General features: G+C 41.2%; 1 protein-coding gene across 2 annotated transcripts in view; it reads left to right on the plus strand.

Moving 5' to 3' along the window:
• Positions 1-22,359, plus strand: part of LOC113960366 (protocadherin alpha-C1-like) — an 81,368-nt gene that overhangs the window by 33,078 nt on the left and 25,931 nt on the right. For both annotated transcript variants that reach the window (XM_027669901.1, XM_027669902.1), the window contains exons 2-3: positions 8,642-8,700; positions 10,873-10,961. In XM_027669901.1, coding sequence (XP_027525702.1) covers positions 8,642-8,700; positions 10,873-10,961 — 148 coding nt within the window. The remainder of the gene's footprint in view (positions 1-8,641; positions 8,701-10,872; positions 10,962-22,359) is intronic.

Below are 22,359 nucleotides of genomic sequence, written 5' to 3' on the forward strand. Positions count from 1 at the left end.
TGGGGTCAGAGAACGGAGCCCTGCTGAACTGTACAAGCAGGCCAACAACAACATTGATGCTAGGCTGCCCCCAGGTTTGAAAGTACAACCCCATTTCATTGAAGTGAGGGGCAATGGGTCTCTCACTAAGACCTACTGCTATAAGGCATGTCTGACTGCAGGATCAGGAAGTGACACTTTCATGTTTTACAATACCTGTGGCCCAACAGGAACTACTGGTCCCTCTGCAGTGATGACTGAGAGGCATCTGACAGGACAAAGTGGGCAGAGTGCACAAAACCTGATCATACTTAGAAGTGACTCCATGACTCCTAATGAGGTGAGGCTACACTGGCAAATGGTTTGCACAGTGCTCTGAGCAAATCTGTCCTCAAGCAGAGGTTCCAAATGGGAAACTCAGATGGAGCATATTCCCTCTGGGGCTCACTGACACCCAGCTGTGAAACTTGGTTGTAATGAATCTAATCTGTGCAATGCATTTTGTTTCTAGGTAAATACTGAGACCTTTAGGGTCCAGTTGGTAAGTTCAGTAAATACATCTGTGTTTGAGGTTCACCTAATTTTTGCAGCGTATGCTGTACCAAATATTACGTCCTTCCCTTTTCTCTTACAGATCTAAAATTGCCTGCTGCCCCAGAGTGCTAGGGAGTGACACATGTGGCCTTAAAGTTTTAATGCTAAAACTGATATTGCAGGAACAAAATGGTGAAAGTCAGTGATTAGCCTGGGAATCAAAAGGTTACATTATGGCAGTTTTGTTTGCTGCTTCGCTGATTTCATACCTAAACAAAGCTGTTGAATTTAGATCACTGCAATAATATGCTTTTCTTACTAATATGGGTATGTTTTATTTGTCTGAAAACTGTAGACCCTCCTTTGATAATGTTTGTTCGTGCTGCATTTTGTGCTTTCTGGCCAGTGACATCTTTGTAGAGACTTACAGCAAGTTACCATCATTAAGTTACAGAGGGACAACTTCCAACCTGCTGTCTTGCTGTTGAAAATTGTTTAATACCTATGGTTTGACCAGCCGTGTATTAACCTTTGCAATATTTTCCCACAGTGAAGAATTAATGGTTGCTTTATTCTGGCGTGCAGGCAGCCTGCAGTTGGTGTGTGGTTTGCATGATCTGTGCAGTTCCCTTTCCGCACATATTGGGTCTGAACTCAGAAGCACTCACAGGAGAGACTAATTCTGGTTCACAAAAGGAAAATATTGCAATTACTGTGTGTTGTTTGTACCCTACAATTGTGGCACTTCATATATTAATATGTGCTGTGCCTGCAGAGCTGGGAAAGGTAGGGAAATAACTGGTGGGATGGAAAGGAGCCTGACTTGTGTATTCTTGCCATGGAAATAGAGCTCATTTATTTATTTCTTTATACTTATCAACATATGAAGTGTTTAGCATCTTTTGCAACTGTTTAGTTATGCAAAGATGCCCAAATCTGAAAGTCTAGCAAGTCTTCTATAAAAATGCTTTTAGAGAGTAATGATCATCCATTCAACATTAATACATTTAAAATTAATGCAGTGTTTTTCTATAAATCACAGTGACAGGGCATGGAGGAAGTATTTTTTCTTTTTGCACAGTTTTTTACCTTAATTTTTCTGAGTGTAATAAAACTCCTGAAATCTCTTTGATGTAGGAGGGAATGTGAGACATGCTCTATAAGCATGTATGCTGAAGAATCAAAAAGCAAAATATACACTCTCATCTGATTTTCAGAGGGGAAGGGGAACAGAAAAAAGAAACAATAACTAAAAATGGCTTCACTTTTGATGCAAGACCAAGGAAATTAGTTTAACAAACAGATTGCTGTCACATTTTGGGAATCACTCCATTGAATGCAATGAATTAGCAGGTTTTGATTAGCAGTGCAGATTAGGCAATGGCAGCAAAGCCAGGTCAAACTTGGAGTACAAAAGTAGAGAGATATATAGAGCAAACTAATGAATGTTGCCTGTGTGAAGTTATGATCCAAAGGAGGAATCAATTATTCAAGCAGTTCTGTGTGATTTAAACAGAGGTGAAGTTTTTACAAGTCGTACTCATCACAAGTTCTTTTCTTAGGTCTCTGCTTCTCGATCTGTCCTGTGGTAGGACATTCTGTGAAGATGCATCAATACCATGTGTACATGAGGAAATGGGCAAATGTAGTGGCATTCACTAATTACTAGTTCCTAGCTAATTACATACTAAAAATCGTGTCTTTCCCCTGTTTCAAGCTCAGCATTTGCACTGAAAATGCCATCGATTGCTTAGCAACACTGAATTCTGCTTTTTAAGGATAATGGTCTTTGTATTATTAGACCTTCAGAGAACTGTGTTTCTCTCTTTAGTTAAAGTGAACTTTGAATCAGCCCTTATAAGCCAGTGCTTTCACCTGTGAAGCATAAAACCAGGCATCATTGTCCTTATGTTGATTTAGGAAGTCAATCTCTTTACTTTTGGATACCGTGAACAGGTCTTTTACTTTTTTCTTAGCCACAGGTTTTGGAAATAGATTTTCTCTTGGTTGTTCAGTGACAAGGATGGGACCAGGTGAATGGGTTTTCTGTGTGTGCATATAGTGCATAGGGTTTCAGAAAGGCTAATATTTTGGAAATATTGTTTCTACAGTGAGAAGCAAAACATTCCAAAGTTATTTGGGATTCATCTCAGTAACAGTCTGGGCAATAAGGTCTTAGTTCTTTTCATATTTACTGGTAAGGTCAAAGATGCTAATAATTACAGTAAGTTGTGGCTGACTTTATTGGGTCATTAGAAGGATGCAGTGGAAGGGAAAATCAAGTGCAATAAGTTTAGGTAGGGAATGTTTTGTACCTGAGGAAGCTCTGACTCTTGTGTGACTATTCCTTTTTTACAGCTGGTGTTTTCATGGTGGAATGGAAGCTTGTTTCTGCAAGACAAGCTCTGCTTCTGTGTTCACCCTGCTTACCTGTTCGGTCCTTTAGAGGTTTATAAGTATGACTCAAACCAAGAGTGTTTTATAAAAGAAGAAATGTATTAATGCAACTGCAGAGAAAACCTTGGACACAGTTATTGCTGGCAGGAGGCTGGTGATAAGGATCAGCGATGCAGGGTTAATGGGTATTGCTCTCTCATCAGATAACTACTGCAAGGGGACCAGGCAGGCAATGTAGGCAAAATACAGGGATGGAAAAATACTGTGGCTTCATTTCTGGCATGGTGTGAAGTTATGGGCAGCCTGGATTCCTGCCCTTCCAAAGGGGAGTGCACACAGCTGTGAAGGGGGGGTGTGAAGATGTGATTTTATTACTGGGCCCTGCTGCAGCCATGATCTGTCATTTCCAGGAAAGGTTTCAGTGCTTTCTTTAGTCTGGAATCTGTTTCCTCATATTCCTGTGAAGATGCTGAATGATGTCTGAGTAGCGTCTGGTCCTTGCTTTGTCTTTTCATCTTTCTGTCTTGTTCTTACATCCTGTGCAGTTAAACTCATTCTTTTTGTCTTGCATCTCATGACAACTTTTTCCCTTCAGTGCAGGAAATAACAATCAAACCAACATGTTTTAACAGGAGTTCTCTGCCCTAGAAGGCAACCTGGCACATTCCTAATGATGAGTAGGCAGTCTGGATATTTGATAGAGCTAGATATAAACTTTTTATATTATACATTTAGCTGTACCTTGTTTTTGTGTGGTGACACATGTGGCCGACAAAATATGATATTTCATGTGATGTTCAGAAATAAACTTTCATGTTGCTCTGTGGATATTTTTAAAGAAAGTGAAAAAGAGCTGCACATCAGTGCTGGTAAGGCCCAGGGATTCACTGGAGTTTTACAGGTGTTTGCTCTGGTTTTAGCTCTTTCTCTGCATTTTTTACTTCAAAACCGGCTTGCTAAACACATGAAAAAAAACCCCAAGCATCATTTGAGTTGAAAACATCTTGATACTGCTTTAAATGCAAGCATATTTTGAAGTGTCTAAACCTAGTACACCCACAGCTTTGTTTGCAGCAGTCCTTCCAAGAGACTTCTCTCAGGGGATTTAAAGGTATTAATGGTGGAATATCTTAAAATCTCAGTTCAAGGACTTAAGCCTTTAAGAAATTCTCCAGCCACAGTGACATTGAAAAGGTTAACTATAAATGTTTGTTCTTTTGCTTAGTGACAGTGTCTGAACCTGCTCTGCTAAGCAGGGCCAGTGCTCTGTGCTTCAGGGCAGTTTTGATGTTTACTGCTGTGCCAGCAGAAATTTGCAGCCCTGATTAAGCAGAGGTGTTTTCCTTCTCTTGGAGCTCGTTAAAGATACTTTACAGAAGCATCTTGCCTGTTTCCTTCACCTCAGTTTTCTCAGAGTTAGGAATGAAAATGGACACTGCCAGGAAGAAAATCTTCGGGCTTCTTTTCCAGTTTCCTTTCTGATTTCTTGTGTGATAAACACGTGTTCAAATAGTTTGTTCTCCCTATCAAATTAATTTTAAACATTTATGAAAGGAAGGCAGGAATAGAAGCCTCTGTTTCCTCACATCTGTCAGCATTGTCTCACTGGAAAAATAAGCAGAGCCTTATGTGGTCAAGAGTTCTGAAAGGCTTTTATTATTGCTTCAAAGCGGATATATTTGATAAATATAGTTCTTGTCATTCTGTTGTGCATTTGTGTAGAAATGGATGTGGAGTGGGATGTTTTTAACAATCTCAGCGTCTGGTAACTGTTTGTAAATGTTTGATTCACATTTCTCTACCTCAGACTGGTTTTGTTCTAACAAACACTGAAGTGAAAGGTGGCATTTGCATTGATTTACGTGAATCCCATATCAGAACAACATTTAAAAAATTTAGGAATTGCCCCCCTCCCAGGGACAAATTCTTACTGTGTTGAAGCATCAGCTAAAAAAAGAACTGAGTATAATGTTGGTAACAATATATTTTCAACTAAATTTATTCTCCACAAAAGCAATGATATGATTCTTCAATTAAGCCATTTGAAAACAACTGTGTGACATTTTGCGTGAGGTTTTCTGCTTTTAAGGTGGCTCCATTTTATATTATGCACTCACTTTGCTTGTCAGACTTCCCAGTAGGGTTGGTTGTTTATGACTAGTGGCATTAATGCTTGTGGTTATGTGGTTGGCAGAATGTAACCCTGGTGCCTGGAAGAACAAGCAGGAGCAAACTGGTGGCATGAGATGTTCACCTTGTGTGGTGACAACCACTTCTATAGGCACCTGGATAGATTTTTGACTGATCTCACACTGTGGTCATGTGTGCTATCACTGAATCAGAAAAAGGAGGTGATGGGAGAAACAGGGAATGGTTGATTATTTCTGTGCTGGATCATGTGATTTTTCTCACCTCCACTGATGAGTGGTATTGACAGAACTACTGGACTTGCTACATGGCCTTCAAAAATCTCTGAGGGAAATGGCAAGCTAGAATTACCTTTAAGTAGAAGAATGTGCTGAATTGTGATAAACAGGGTCTTGTAATGAGTTGGGAGGTGGGGCAGTAAAAGGGACAATATTATCTTCATCACCATTGTGTGACATAGTGAAAGTGTGGGGATGTACAAGTGGGAAGCATCTGGACACCTTCAGAGCCTCTATTCCTCTTTGTGCTTCCTCTCTGTGCTCCCTCTTTGTGCTCACACTTCTTGTCCACTGTACCTTGTCCTGGTGGTGTTGGTTTATGGCACAGCTACACATCTCACAGCCAAGTCTGTGATGGGGCTTTGCAGAGGAGCCCACTGAGAGCTGCTGTGCAGTCCCCTGGGACTGCCTGAGGACTCAGCTCTGCTTTGAGATGAGCCATGGCACAGTACCTGTGTGCTGTGGGACACATGGTCATATGGCAGGTTTCAGGGGGTGGTCTGGGAAAGGTGGACTGTTCATAGCCAGAGGTATAAGCCAGTCCAGCATTCAGACTGTGAATTCCTGGTGGATCTGTAAGAATCAATACATCTGAGCTTGGGAAAGATATTACTGAGCAGGTTTGCTGCTTCTGCTGTGCTGGACTTCTATTACTGGTCATACTTCTTTGCTTTAATAGCCCGGTCTCATTTAGAGATGTGTTGAAACAACTTTTCTCTTATGACCAGGGGATCTGAAAGAATTACAGTCTGTAGCAGAACAAAAGGAGAAGCCAGTTATGCTGACAAAACAGAAATTTCACTGATTTCGACAGCTGAGGGACATTGACCTGTGGTAACAGAAGTTACCACAAGTTACTGGGACAAATGTTTCTCTTGCTGAGCTCTGAAACTACCCAGTCAAGCAGTGAGCACATGGTAAAACTGGGTGAAAACAGATCTACACAAAGGCCCAACTGCCTCATACTCCTGTTCTTCATGCAATGACTTCAAAAAAACCTCAAAGACATTGTTTTCTTTTCACAGTTTAAAACCAGCCCCGACAGTCAACTGTGGCAATAGACCTCTCTGCCTCCAGAGTATATTTTTCCCATCCTGCCCCCTCTTTCCTTCTTCTGCTCTCCTGGGAGCAGCACTACAGCCCTCCCTCAGGTCATAGCAAAGAGAGAAGTGCTTGGGAGCAGCTACAAGATGCCACAGCTTCTGGATAGTAGTCCTTGAAAATGCCACAGTCTCCTAATTGCTGTTTCTCTTATATGAGGAGTCTTGGTCCACACATGTGAAGTGGATAAATGATGAATTTCTCACTGAGGAGTTTCTCCTGCCATCATGACCCATTTATGAAACGGTGTCTGAAAGTTCCCTCTTGCAAACAGAACATAGATTTTTGTCTTCAAGCCAAGAGCTGGAAAACTCTCAACTGAAAACCAAAAATCTATGTACTGTGAGTGAGTGGCCGTTTTTCTCTTTTCTCACTCCCAAGCCATGTCAGACTTTTCCAGTGATTTGATGTAATCTCACTTCCTCTGTGCTTTGCCTGGGACTGTGGTAATATTCCTCCTCCTCACACTGCCTACAAGCCTGTATGAATTAGAACCTGCACCTCTCAAATTGCAAAATGGAGCAAAGGGACTTTCCTTCGGTCCAGCAGTTCCCTTGCTATAAAAAATCCCCAGAAGAAGAAAAGCCAGTTCTTCTGGTGTCAGCACCCTTCATACTCAAGGAAGGCAAGCTCAGGAGAGGATCTGATCAGTGTGGGTTGTTTTCTATCCTCTTTCATTGACTGTTACTACATGGTTGACTTTCGAGTCGCTCTGACATCCCTGGGACTGGTGCCAAACTAGAATTAATCAGAAAATACTAGAACTATGCATAATGGGCTTCTTGTCAAACCACTTTCTGCTAAACTCAGCAGAACCTGAGCATGACAGAGAACAGGGGGCTAAATGGGAAGGAAATTGCTAGCACAGATGTTTAATGTGTGGTTGCAAATAGCAGGCTCCTCCCTTTTGTGTAACTCAGACCATAAAGAATATTAGTATGTGCATCATCCAAGAGCATCTCACTCTTGAGTGATGTTGGACCTGGGAAGGTTGGTGATAGAGTGATACTGTAAGTTGTAATTGCTCCATTTTTGTTTGAATAAAACCTATTGATCCAGGGAAGAGCATACCCCAAACCTCAAGAGGAAAGACAGAGTTGGCTTTAAATAATTTAGAACATTCAACACTTTCTTTTTCTCTTTCAAGTAATGGGGCGAAATTCATTTCTGATCTGCCTCCAATAATTTGAAGAGAATTAAACCATTATTGTCATATATTATTTGTGTGCTTGGCACTGTGCAAGACACATCAGGAATGAATGTAGTCCATTATGTTTCTGGACATAAGTTCTGTCTTTGAATTCCGGTGCCTGAACTTAAGCACTGAGTGCAGTATCACCTACAGAATAATGTTTTGAGCATCCTGAGAAATAACCTTGCTATGTCCTTAGGTCCTTAATTTTAAGAGACTTGAGTTTGCATTCATTGGCTGTAGTTGAAAATTATAGTGATGGTCCCCTGACAACGTGAACAAGATTTTCTGGAGCAATTTTTGGTCCACAAAGGATTTCTTCATTATCTCCTTGTTTATCAGGTCACTCTGCAGCACATCAGCATGTGCTGAGGTTTGTTGGTCAAAGGATATTGCTGGCTGTTTTCCCCTTCTACCTCTTATGCCCTCTCATGAATATGGAGGATCTAGTAGGTTTTGGTATTATGGAAGAACATATCTGCCTCTAATAAAAGACTTGCTGCAGTCTGTAAGTCTGATACCATCCAGTGCAGTCCTCTGCAGTCCTCTAAATTCTAGCAGACACCTCACAGCAGACACTGCCCCACATGCCCCCTTCACGAGGGGCTGCATTTACCCACCCTCAAGCAGAAGATGTTCAGTGCAGGAGTTCGAGTGTCCTCGGTTTATCAGGTAAACAAACAATGTGTTTTCTGGATTTATGATGATGTTTTTTTAATCCTGTGCCCAAAATGTTGATGAATGTGTGAAATAACTGCCCACCAGTTTTCAGCATTAAATGTTCCACAGAGATCATCTCTAGCCCAAGGCCTTGGCATTCAAACAAGCTTATTACAGAGATGCTCCCTGTGTGCCCATTCAAAAGGTTCTTTAGATTCATAGAAAGATTTGGCAATTCATAAAAACTGAGTAGATCCACATAGAGTTTGCTGGCAAAATTAGCCAGATGCATATGCTTTTTAGCATGTTTAACTGACACTAACAGAGTTATCCTGGGCTTTTGTTTCTACAGCCAAAACACCCCAACCCGGACTGGCGCTATTCTGCATCTCTGAGGGCAGGAATGCAAAGGTACGTGTGGTGGTTCTCCAGGGAAGGGGAGTTCCGTCTTTGTCCTCTGTGAAAAGGACAAACTCTGGTTCCTCTGATGCCCCAGACTGATGTTATCCATGCTGAGATGGAAAGCACACGAGTTCTGCTGCTGTCACTTCCAATCTCCAAGTGCTCCAGTGTCAGTCTGACTTGCTGTTGTTGCAGTACTGTAGATCTGTGCTTTTGTATTGTTATTTTACCTCCTGCCTTTGTATACATTGATTGTCAAGGCATAATTGCTCCTATTATTGAATCATTTAATTGTGATTATATACTTTTTGTTTATTTTAAAGCTGCCTGTAATCATCAGTGCTGATGTTTCAATAGGCAGTCTGCAGCACCGCTGCGTTTTCCATTTTCTTTTTACTCATTACCATAAAAGTAGCTGCTCCTGTAGCAGGTTTGTTAACCACATGGTGCAGTCAAGAAGATTAATACAGTTGAAAGGACTTTTTGAAGATATGAGATGGATTTTCAGAGAAGTAAGTGAGGCTTTTGTCCAAATCTCTTTAAACATCTTTGAAAATCCGCTGCCTAATATTGCAAGCAGTCTCTGCTATAATTTGCTACTCAGTACACCTGGAAAAAGAGAATTATTACAAAGTTGGTTTTGTAGATCCTAAATCAAGCAGTACTTTTGCTCTCTCTGAGCAGATTAGAAAACTGGTTTTCTATTCATGTGTAAGCTGATGTGATTAATAAGACAATTGTACAGGTTTAGGTACAAACATAAGGCTGCAGTAGTTTCTAGTGGCATTACAAAGTGTAGGATGGTTTGCTTTTCCAAAAATTGTTGGTGCAATGGGACTGTAGGCATCACCTTTATCCCTTATTCATGGGGCTGAAGAATCTTCATAGGGTTGAAATTTTAAATTCAGTCATACTGTGCTTCATATGGGTAAGGGCACAGAGTGACTCCCAGCTGACTTGGAGCTGCTTTGTTAAAAGGAATCTAAACCTCAGGGACCAGAAGGAAAAGAAGGCAGAGCAAGCTTGACTCTGTGGCCTGTTGGGAAACTGCTTTCTTTCTTTTGTGTTCCTTCTGTGACTTTCAACTTTTTTTGTAATCCCTGACCACTTACTGCAAAGTGAATGAACAGTGGGGGGGGCAGGATCCTGAAACAGGAATTCTGCCCATCTGAGCACCTTATCTGCTGGTCCTGAGTCAGACATGCTCTTGTGTATTCCCAGCATGATCCTGTGGATCCACGTTCCTTTCTATACAGAGTTCAAGGTCTTGGCTGAAGTTACTTGAAAAATCAATGAAAAGTCAGAGCTTATTTAAAGCAATTCATCTCACAAAAAGGGCAGCTATTGGAGGCTTTCTGGGAAATCATATGTGTTCCTCTGTTCTCCTACATCAGCAGCCCCCATCCTTATCTGAAATCTCAGGTTCTGAGACCGTGTGCCTTGCCCTGCTAATAAAATACTGATTTTTCATAAGATTTGTAGAAATTTAGTATCTGTAGGACCCTCTGCCACATTTGGTTGACACTACCCATGAAGTTCAGCTTGGGAGTGTGGAAGGGAGCTGAAAAGCAGATGAGCAGAGGCAGGGACACAGTCACTGAATCCTGTCTCTCCAAGGAGCTGCATATAAATACATACCTAGTTTTGTGTTAAAAGTAGCAGATTTTTTTCTTTTCCTTCCATGTAAGGTGAAAATTGGTGCCTTCATGCACTCACGATGTGACACTGTAAAATTGGCTGTAATAGTTTCTGCATTTGAGAAAATGTATTTTTCCTCCTGAAAGTAAGCCAAGAAGGTGGGATCTGTTAAAATAGCATAAAGACAGGAGCTCAGAACTACCTCCATGAAGTTTTTATCATTTGCTTTAATGCTAATAGATCATAACAGCAAAGGTGTGTAACTTCTTTATTAGAGACTCCCAATCAATGAGAGCAAAGTGTCTTGCAGGTATGTTTGTTTTATAGGTTATGCCACGACTGGGTTTTAGTAAATAATCGAAGATATTTTTTGCAAGTCAAAGCAGCTGGTTCTCCTGTGCTCCAGCAGAATTTGCTAAATCTGTAGTAGCAGCTGCACAGTGACAGTTTTATGAACTTCGAAGAGCAGCAAGAAAGGGAAATGCTTTAAAGCCCAGGGCAGGGGGGAACTGTGTAATCTGACTGTGGTTTGTGCTTATCCAGTGCTGTCCATATGGAGGAGGCAGCAGTCCTGCGTGGAGGACCAGGAGGGCCTGATCAGCAGTGGCCAACAGTCTCCAGTGCTACAGCAGGTAAGGGTGTGAAAATCCAGAACACCTGTGAGGAGCTAATATTAACTGCAGTTGACCCCCTGATGCTCCCATCTTAGTTTTCCCTCTGTTTCGTGCCTCGGAGTGAAGTTTTTGTAAATTAATCTGTGGGATCTAAGTAGAGTGGAACAATAAAGCATAAAATGCATCTTTTGCTTTGCTCAGTCTCAGATGAGTACTGGAGATAAGAATCCTCCATCCCAGCTTTGACCCTGCCTTTGGAGGTTATTGGTTTGTGTAATGGAATAATGGAATAATGGTTCAGTTCTGATGTGTGTATTCAGGTGTGTGTACTGTAGAGCTGATTTGCCCTCACTTTCAAAAGAACAGTAAAACTGGGGTAGGAGCTTATCAGCCTTCCTTTTGTTATTTTTATGAACCCAGTAAGTCTCTTTGAATGTCTCTTCTCATTTTCATTTTCTATGGAGAAATCAGACCTAATTTTTTTGCTAGCTATTTTCACTCCCTAATACACGGTGATGGAAACTAAACTGTTATTTATTTGTCAAAATGACTGACAAACCCCATGTTTTAGAATGTAGCTTCATTGACTCAGTCACTGATTGATGACTTCACAGAGGTCAATAAGAATTGGTAAAAGTCTTCATTGAGTTTAGAGGAAAAAAACATGTATGTTTTGCAGGGAAGGTAATAAAACATTCTCATTTTTTTTATGTTGTAGCAGGAATAATATAGAGACATAGTGGAGTAGCCCATCACTGATGTGATAAGTGGTTTCAGTCATGTCCAAATTGAACTGTAAACTTGGTGGATGCCCTGCATAGGTTGGTGAGCCCTGTATGGCAGCTCTGTGAACTTTGCCAGTCCAAACTTGAAATGAGGAGCAATGCTCATATCACAGAGGCAGCTCAAATGCTGACAAGTGGAATCTCTAGAAGAAAAGATATGAGAGATGCTTTATTTAATCCTTTTTTTTTTCCTTTTTTTTCTGTGCAAACTTTTCTTTCATCTTCAGTGGGAATTTTACCTGGATAAAAGGCTGAGGAGCAACATCAGAATTTGCAATCACAGTTAAAACATCAGCCAATTAATGGTGCCCAGCAAAACCTGCAGGGGTGTTGCGGAAGGGTTGTTTGCAGAAACAGATGTGAAAATTAATTTAATATATAATGGGTCCCTAGGCTTTAATTACCTGGGGTTTGTGTGCCCTTCCTTCTGGTGCAGACTTTGGAGCAAGACACAGCCTGTGCATGTTATGAAGGGTGTGTGACTGTTGAGCTTGCATCTGAAAATGTCACCACAAGCACACTCTAACCTTTGCAAGGGCTTCCCTCAGGCTTTCAGCTGCACTAACCATCCTTGACTGAGCACTTAGGGTATTACCTTATTCCAAGTTCAGTATAGATGCAAATATTCTCCCAGATGTTTCCTTGCTGGTACTACGATTTCCAAGCCTCTGAATGTAGATGCAAAGGGTAGGATGGTCCTGTCTTCTCAGGAGGCCTTTGGGCATTTGGGTCCCAGAGCCCTGTTCCACTATCTGGGCTCCTTCCTGCTACTGGTATTTTTAGGCTTTATCATTTTAGATTCACTTTGTGAACCTGAAGGTCTCTTTGTTTGAGGACCAGCAGTAACCCTTGGCTCCTATTACTCCTTCCTTCCATGAGGGTGCAGTGAGGCACTTGAGCAATGAAGACTCATTTGGTTTTTGTCCACTCCCAAGGGATTAGTGACCCTGACATAACATTAATTAGGCCTTTTTGTTTGTTTGTTTGTTCATTTTCGGTTTGGTTTTCTAGGTTTTCTAGTGGGTTTCAGGTAATATTCTTCTCCACTCTCTGTAAGCAAAAGCTACAGATATCCCTGATCCTTAATAAAAAACATGTGTTTCATAGGGAAATCTCAGAATTAATGATTGTGCTACCATTCCTACCCTCAATACATCACATTTTTAAGAAATTACTACCACTGTTTAAATTCCTATCTGAGGTTTCCCACAAATATGTCTTTCAATGCTTCTTTCTTTTTTTTTTTTGCCTTAGATCCAAGACCTGTAATATTTTTTAACATACTCAGTGAGGGTTTTCAGAAAAGATTTAACTCATTAGGGGTCAATCGCAGTCGATTGAGCCAACAAGTGGACATACATTTGCATATGAATGGAGCACCCCCGGTCCAGAACAACTCCTAGATAAGCTGTTTATCTCTGTTATCATCAGCATACTGAGGCAGCTGCAAATCCCTAATTCTGATTACTAGAAACCACTTCGAAGTCTGCTCTGTGCACACACCCTCCATGCAGTTGGTTTAATCAATAAATCCAAATCAGTTTGTCACTAAACTATTCATTTTCCTTTAACAATCCAGAAAAGCCACAGATCAGATACTTGTGAGAGTTAAAGAGCATTCAAAGATGGTGTCATAAGACCACTTTGAGAAGGATGAACAAGTCAAGGGGGTTAAATCAGTAAATCCTTAATTCCTGTTTCATAGCTGAACTCAAACATCCCATGTTTTTCAGCAGATATGTGTTGCCCAAGCAAAGCCTGGTCCTCATTTGACTGTCAGCACTCCTGTTGATTTTATTGCATAGTTCACCCATGCAAAGGACAGTGAATTTTCATCTGGCATTTTTTAATTGTCTTTGCATTTTCTTATGCACCAGTCCAATAGTTTGTAGGTTTGCAGTCAGGAAACTTCCAGGTGAGGTGTGACAAGAAGGCTCAAACTCCCTCTGACACTGAGTTTAGCTCTCTGGAGCATCTTTTTTGTCCCCCACAGGTTGTATAGTCCAGGGAATGCAGACAGATTTCTGATTTTTGCTCTATGTCCTTCAGCAGTTTTGGCAATTCTATCAGGATTTTTATAGGTGACCACTATTCTGAGTGAACTTTGTTTTTTGTTTGCTTAACTCAGAATAAATGGAGCTTAATGTGCAGAAATGGTGGGAGCTCGTAACAGAAACTAAGATGAAAAGAAACTGCTCTAGAGATAAAACACTGAAGATTTCTGAATAAATCAGAACTATGCATAATTCAGAACTTAGAGTGGTGAGTTTTAGCATACCATATTTGTCCTGGTTCCAGCCTACAAAACAGGAGTGGTAATATGCAAGTGCTTCACAAAATAGTCTAAAGATGTTTTCATAGCACATGTAAGACTCGGGAGAACAACAAGGTTTTGTGATGAAAATGAGAAATTTCAAATCCTGTATTCAATGCAGACTTTGTGGGTGTGCAGTAAATAAGGCACTGGGCCACACACCATTGTAGAGAGAGGGGAAAATAAAATACTTCCATTCAGACAGCTCTGTAAACAACAGAGGAGAGGATCTCATGGTAAAATCTGCATCTGAAATTTGTGTGTAGGTGAAGCTATGGGTGAAATACTTGCATCTCTGAAGTCCATGGCAAATGGCCCACTGACTTCAAGGAAATTAGGATTTCAGTGTCTAGCCTTACAAATATGCAGAAGGGATTGAATTAAAGTTGCCTAGGGAAATGCCATCCTAAAGTACACTAATTTGTACTTCTGATTTTGCAATGGTAACATTTTTTCTAAGTATATCTGTAATTTTTGTTTCCTGTTCTCAGGTAATTGTCTGGGAAGGAGAGGTGATAGCCTTGTTTTTTTAAGCACTCTTATGAAAGAAACTATTAATTATATTGTGTGAGAATCTACTGACCTCAACCATGGACAGTTCTCAGTGCTTGGCATTCGTGGTGCTTATGTTTATCCTTTGAACTGACCAAGTAAACAGCAATAGGAATATAGGTTGCTTTTCCTTAAGGGAAATAAGTAGGAGAGACAGGTTAGCTGTAGGTTTCATAGCTGCTTGAAAAGACATGGGAATATTATAATGATGGGACCTGAGGGAACAGCTGGAGCTGTGTTAGGGGAGGGAGGTTTAGGCTGGATCTCAGGAGAAGGTTCTTCCCCCAGAGGCTGGTTGGGCACTGCCCAGGCTCCCCAGGGCAGTGGGCACAGCCCCGAGGCTGCCAGAGCTCCAGGAGGGTTTGGACAATTCTCTGAGGGACAGGGTGGGATTGTTGGGGTGTGCTGGGCAGGTCCAGGAGTTGGACTGAATGATCCTTTTAAGTCCCTTCCAACTCAAGATACTCCATGATTCTATGAACCAAGAAACCTAGAGACCAACTCTAGGTCTAAAGAGGACTCTGTGTGCTATATATATAAATATACACACACACACACACACACACACATGTATATGATTACATATCAAGAGAATCTTTATACGTATTTAGAGCTCCCTGCATCCCATCAACCTGAGTCTGAATCTTTCAACATTTATCCTCTGAAGTTTGTGTTTCTCACAGCTTTCCTGGTTTTATTCAGTTCTTCCTGCCATTCTTTACCTCCTGCCTTACTGTGACCTTTTCACACATGCCTAGCTAGGGATATTCCATGCCTCTATATTGTCAGATTACCATGGATTTATACTGGGAACTACATTTGCTCTGAAGGAGATTTGTGTGCTCTCAGAGGGTGGTTCCTGCTGCAATCAGCTGGAATGCAGATGAGGTCCATTGGTGGGGCGTGAGGTGTAGAATAAGTGATGAAAACTGAAAATTGAATGTGAGGCAACTATAATTATGGCAAATAAGCAAAATTATCTGAAAGGTAAAGTCAGTCTTTCTATTGAGTTTTCTGCTGCTGGTTTGGGGTAGATGTGAACAAAATGACTGTGGGAAAGCTTTGAAGAAAGGAAAGGACTTCTTGTGAGAATTTTAAGAAAAACGTCCAAGATTGCCTTGACAGGGGAAGAAATTATTATAATTATCTACTGTAAGTTGTGACCTACACAGTTCTGTGATTCATGCACTGATTTGGATGTCGAGCAAGTAAATCCTACTCGAATTAGAATATTGTATCTGAAAGAGATACTTTGTGCCAATGAAATAGTGTGAGAAGGGCCCAGATAAGAAATACAGTGTTAGTGTAGCAGGTGAGGTCTGAGGAGAGAAATCTGAGAGTGTGAGAGGGGACACCAGGAAAAACCTTGTAACAGGAAGGTGAACACAGAGGATCTGGTAGAGGGAAACAATTGGAAAACATATTAGAAGGTCTACAGGAGGCAGATAGCATTGGGAATGGCACAGTGTGGATTTTTAAGTGACTACTGAACACAGGTCATTGGAAAGGAGATTGGCTGAGGTTACCCACTGAGACTGGGTAATGGACTGTGATGAGTGGGACAGAAAGCTGCACTGCAGTTGGTTGTTCTTTTCATGGAATAATCATTTGATCTGTCTCCATCTTGGAATCCATGTAACACCAGCACTGAAGGAATGAATAACATTTGTTTGGTTGGGGTTGATTCTCACTGTTGCAGCAGAAACCAGGCAGGCACTACACTCCAGGGGAAGCTCCCAGGGTCCCACACAACTGTCATAAGGCTTTTGGACTCTGAATTAGTCTTCTAAAAATTCAGTTGAAACAGAAAGAGCCTAAGAAATTAAGTCAGAAAGTGATGAGGCCTGAGTTGTAATGTATTTCATATGCTATAGCTTTACACTGTGGCTGTAAGTGGAGGAAAATTTCTTCCTAAATGTCAGTGAGTTTCTATTCACCTTTTTCAAGTGACCTTCCTGATCTACTGAAAAAGGGTCTGATTAAAACTCATCGAGCAGTCACTGCAAAGAATGTGCAGAGGCTGAAAGAGCTGTTTCTTGGAGACTGTTAAAGGTTAATTTACAAAGAACAGCAGAGGACACTGCTCTGGCTTAGCTTTAGCAGTTCATTGATTAAAGCTATAAAAGATGATAACTAATTAGCAACCCAGAATCTAAAACTGGGCTCCTCCTGGTTTGTTGCAGAATGCTGCAGCTGTTTAAAATGGAAGGGGCTAGAAAATGCAGCTGTGTATATCTATAGTCCCTCTCTATTTTTTAATGAATAATTAATTTTCTATGGAATGTCATAATTCCAACTTTCAAAACCAGAAATACCTACAAATCAAAATACCAGCCCTAAAATTCATACCATAAGTGGCCTAAGAAACACTGTGTAATATTTCTAAAGGACAGAATGGGGAAAATACAGAACAGCCAAATTATTTGGATTTCTCATGAAAATTAGTCTTCAAGGCAGTGATTAATAAATTCCCAAAATTAAAGTCCTTATCAGTTCCTAATCCTCCATAGGAAAGTATCATAGGGATTTGGTTCACAGCCTCTTGTATCATGGAAAAAAATCAGCCCCATGAAGCACACTAAAGTAATTATTTGAAACTGCAGTGTCTGTCAGCTCAATGGAGTCTGGGGAAGGAAATCATGCCAGTTTTCTCTTGTAGATGCAGAGCAACAACACTGTAATGAAACAGAAACATTCTGCAAGGGCCATATAAGGATAAATCCCTTCCTTTTATCTCGTGTTTTGGTCATGGTCATTGAATTCTCAAGTTTCTTCCTCCTGGTTGCTGAGACCTTCAACATGATGTGCAGTCCTCAGTTTTGCCCCTCCTCTCAGAACACTTTGTTCCCAGGATATTCCCTGCATACTTTCTGCTTTTTTGACCTTTGCACTTCTCCTTCCTCCATTTTCACCCCTTTCCTGTTACCTGTCTAGTTTGCCAAGCAGGCACCTCTCTCTTCCCTATTTTTCTTCAGAACTTTTTTATTCCTTTCATCCAATGACTCTGGTCTCTCTCTACTCATCTGTCCACTGTGTCTCCCCTGTGTTGTTATTCCAGGAATGCTGCAATGTAGATCACCAGCTTGGCCCCACATCAACTTTTCAATATTTCATACTGAACTAAGAATTTTCAGGGATAAGTGCTTCTCATTTCTGACAGCCTGATGGAAGCTCAAGAGGACTGAGAGTTTCAAATGCTGCTCGGGCTGAAGAACAGCGTTTTGAAATCAAAACGATTTTTCAAAAGAACATGTCAAATACCCCACATATTTTTGTGACAGATGCAGCTTGACATACTGATCATTATTTTTAAAAGCTGATGACTGTTCTGACCAGAACTTGTCTGCTTCACCACATCCAAACTACAGTTGAACCAGCTGTTTGGGCTTCCAGTTTTTGGAGTCATGACTAGGTAAATTAATAGCTTAGTTTAGATTTCTGTTCAGCTGAGTGAGCAAAGAAAGGAGGGGGTGATAGATCATATTACACAGCAACTGCAGTCATGACTTGCCTAAATTTACTTTCTCTTAATTTGTTTTTTTTTGTCTTTGCTGCAAGCGCCCCATGACTGACCTGAAATAGTGTTTGTGATCTTTATCAAGGGGTCCATTATTTTTCAGCAGTGTACCAAGTAAATGAGATGACACGGATGAGAGATTTAATAGTGTGTGATATCTTAGTCCTTGAAGACTCAGTGTAAGGAAAAAAAGGAAGGACTCATCAGAACTTGGAAAAAGCTAGTGCTGGAAAGTTCTAAGTTGTGTGGTCTGTTTGTCTTGAAGAATTTGAATAAGACTTTGTGTTCATTCTGACTATCAAAGAATGGTTTTGGAAGAGTTTGTCTTCATATATATTACGGCAAATTCTTGATTTCACCTACTACAGATATTTGTGAGAAGAATTAACCATTCTCATCAGGCCCAGGCAATGCAGAATGCATTTGTGTATCTCATAGTTCAGTCCAGCCCCTGTGTATTCCTTTTGGATTTGGGTCACATTTGTCTGTGACTGGAGCCAGTTGTTGAATTCTCCCATCTGGAGATGACCATGTCCAACTTCTGAGCTCCACATGGGGTGGTTATTCCAGTGCAGATTTCTTGAAGGTTCATGTAAGACTGATAACTCCAGCTGAATATTAATGACACAGGGGACCTGCAAAATTTCTAAAACCAGGAATAAGAGTAATGGGGGCAAAAGGCTAGAGGGTTTCCGTGACTGAATAATATGAAAAAGTCTTCTGAAACTATGGACAAAAGCTGTTGCAGCTCAAGACTTTGTCATTTTAAGGAGTGATAAAGAGATTTTACAAAAGCAGTTTATCTGGCTCTAATTTCTATATTTAGGCACTAGGAGAAATTTTAACTGCAATAACCCCTTGTCTGCTTGATTCATCCTGTCCCATAATAATCTCTTTGCTTCCTCAAAATGGAGGATAAATTTGCACCTAAAAAATAAAAATGTTTCTCTTAAATGAACAAAAGAAAAAAGAGAAAGGGAATACAATATTTACCAGATGATGTGATTAGTTCTTAGACATCTGGTAGGAAATTATTTTGTAAATAAATTGAAGTCCGATTTTCAGTTCTAAGCAACTGTCCATAGCTCTGGGCATGTAGTTCTTTGAGAACAATCCCAGTGAGTTTGCCATGTCTGCCTACTGCTAATATTTTGTAGCTACACAGAAGACATGGATTTTGATTCACATCTTTATTATTTTCTCAGCAGTTCCAATAAATAAATAGAAAAATCACTCCCTTGCAGCTGTACTACCTTGGGTTGTGATCTTGTCAGAAGTTATAAACTAAACAAGTGTTTATCTGGTCAGTACTTCAGGGAATTGATGGTAATCAAATTGTTTCCACTTGAGGTTACAGCTGCATTATTTCTCCCTGTTGTGCCTTGCTTTTGTGTGCATGGTTTGGGGGTTGGTTTTTTCCTCTTTCTCTGCTACTGTGGGTTTAATTTTATTCTATTTAGATTTTTTTTTTTAAGGAAGAAAACATACCCAAGTAAATGTTAAAGCAACCTATGATATTTGTGATTCCAGAGGAATTTCAACCCTGTTATGTCTTGCAATACGCAATTCACTATGTGATAGAAAATACATGGGTAAAATAAGAATGTTTCTAAGTAATTCTAAGAAATTTTGATCTGGAATGTATTTATATTGCAAGCAGTGGAAGGAGAGAAGAGGCTGAGGGAGTCCAGACCACTCTGTGATATTGAACCTTCCCTTAATGGATGTCTGCCTGTGTGCAGCACTTTGCTGTACACAAGGGTCATAAATGTATTTTTCATGTGTTTATTTTTGTAACCAGGCATTGCTTCAGTGTCTGCTGTTAATGCTGTAGTGTGGCAGTGCCTCTCAGGTCAGATGGTGCTACACAAATCCCATACAAACAACAAAAGACAAACCTGACCTTGAGGAACTGGCCACTGACCTGAGCAGGGCATACAAAGCCTGGGAACACAAGGGAAAGGACATGATCATTTTCCTGGTTTAAAACGAGGAAAAACAAAGTAAGAAAAATTAAAATTATTCTTCTCACTCTATGGGGATGTTGATCAGCATCCACCTGGCCCAAAATGCTCTCACTGCAGCAGGAGTGAGCAAAGAATAACAGTGTTGTGAGACTGGGTCAGGGCTCTCCTTCCCTGCTCCTCTCCAGCCTGCTGAGCCACAGAGAGTCCATTAGGTCAGGGCACCCTGAGCACTGTGCAATTATTGTTTCAGCCCTCATGTTTCACTGCAGTGCTTATAGGCCCTTTGCTCTGAAATCTGACCTTTAGCAGCTCCCAAGTCCTGCTTTTAAAGAGGCTGGCACAGGCTGCTTCACCTTCCTCTGGGCCACTGGAGAGAAATTTTTTGCGAGGGCTGGAGTGACAGGACGAGGAGGGATGGCTTCAAAGTGACAGAGAGTGGGTTTAGATGAGATATTAGAAAGAAATTTTTCTCAGTGAGGGTGGTGATGCCCTGGCACAGGTTGCCCAGAGAAACTGTGGCTGCCCCATCCCTGGAAGTGTCCAAGGCCGGGTTGGATGGGGCTTGGAGCAACCTGGGCTAGTGGAAGGTGTCCCTGCCCATGGCAGGGGGTAGAATTAGATGATCTTTAAGGTCCCTTCCAATCCAAGCCGTTCTATGATTTCTTTCTTTTGCACCTCTCTGATCTCTTTGCTGTATCCTTGTCTTGTTGAGACTGCCAGAAGAGAAGAGGGCTGCACAAAGCAGAGAAGGCAACACCATGTATGTGTTTCCAGCACACATTCTGACTATTTATGTAACATTGATCCAGAGATGCTGAATTTACTTCAAAAGCTAAACCCTGAATTCATTACTCGTGTGCACTCAGAGGGTGTAATGAGAGATGTAAAACAGCAATAGCAGCACGCAAAGGCAGCCCCTTCATTATGGGGATTTAATTCTCAGAAAATCAGGGCTCTGGCTGTGGAGGGAATGAATCTGAATGCAGCTTCTCTGCTCTTGTCTTATATAATTACAGTCAGCCATCCCTAAAAGCATCCCCTCTTAGCATGCACATGCAGCTAGCAAAATAAATGGGTTGATTAGGAGGAAAAAAAAAAACCAAAACATACCACAAATCCTTTGTGGTCTTGTGGAAATTGTTCCTATGTGTTTATACTGAGAAAAGGACTGTGCTGCTTCTATTTGCACAGGTAGACAGGGCAGGTTTGGAGAACACAAGGGAGGCTTGGTACAGCCTGTGTGGAGCCCAGTCAGCATGCAGGGCTGGGATCAGGTACAAAGAGGTGTCCAGAGCAAAACAGTTAAAAGCAGCAGTTCATCCCACAACAAAGATATCAAGGAGACTGGAGGTAGAACAGAATTCACTGTTAGTGGTTTGAATATGATGAAATTAAACTGCTTATATTTTGATGGAGTTTGCTACTAGGAACAGAACAAGTGCTTCATCAGAACAAGGGCATCTAGTGGGTAGGACAAAGGGGAATGGCTTCAAACTCAAAGAGAATAGGTTAAGATTGGATGTTAGGAAAACAATTCTTCCCTGAGAGTGGTGAGGCCCTGGCACAGGTTGCCCAGAGAAGCTGTGGCTGCCCCATCCCTGGAAGTGTCCAAGGCCAGGTTGGACGGGGCTTGGAGCAACCTGGGCTAGTGGAAGGTGTCCCTGCCCATGGCAGGGAGTTGGAATTAGGTGGGCTTTAAGGTCCCTTCCAATCCAAGCCCTTCTGTGATTTGCTGTTAGTGTCTCACTTCTGTCTTGTGCCTGTTTCCTGTTGCTTGTTTTTGGACTGTTCTGAAAAGGAGTTGTTGAAGAAGCAAGATTTGTTGGCTGGCAAGCAAACCCTGTGTCAGTGGACTCACAGGCTCCCTTGTGGTGTGTGCTATCCTATTGCACAGAGTGAGGTGGGAATTTAGGGGCTGCAAAGGGAGTTCAAACTCCATTTGTAGGTCAGACCTCAGGTGTATAATACTAAAGCACACACAAGAAAGGCCACTGCCCCGGCTGGGAGTGGCACTAATTAGATACCTAATTATGCAGCTAATCTTCTTAGGCTCACTTAGACAATTAAGGACAAGAGAGGTCCTCTGCCCTTCCCTCTCTGCATTTGTCCCTGTGGTTACTAGAGCTGGCCAAGGGATTTTGCCTTGGGTTATGCCTACTTATCCTGTAACCCCACCTCCTTGGCCTACTGCCTGGTCCTGCTTATTCTAGCTAGGTTATTCAAACCTTGAAAAAGAATCAGCTGGTGATTTCCAAGAGGCAAGCTCTGATCTTCAAGTAAT

This window comes from Corapipo altera, unplaced genomic scaffold (genome assembly GCF_003945725.1).
Source record: "Corapipo altera isolate COAL_440 unplaced genomic scaffold, ASM394572v1 61267, whole genome shotgun sequence".
Taxonomy (NCBI): Eukaryota; Metazoa; Chordata; class Aves; order Passeriformes; family Pipridae; genus Corapipo; species Corapipo altera.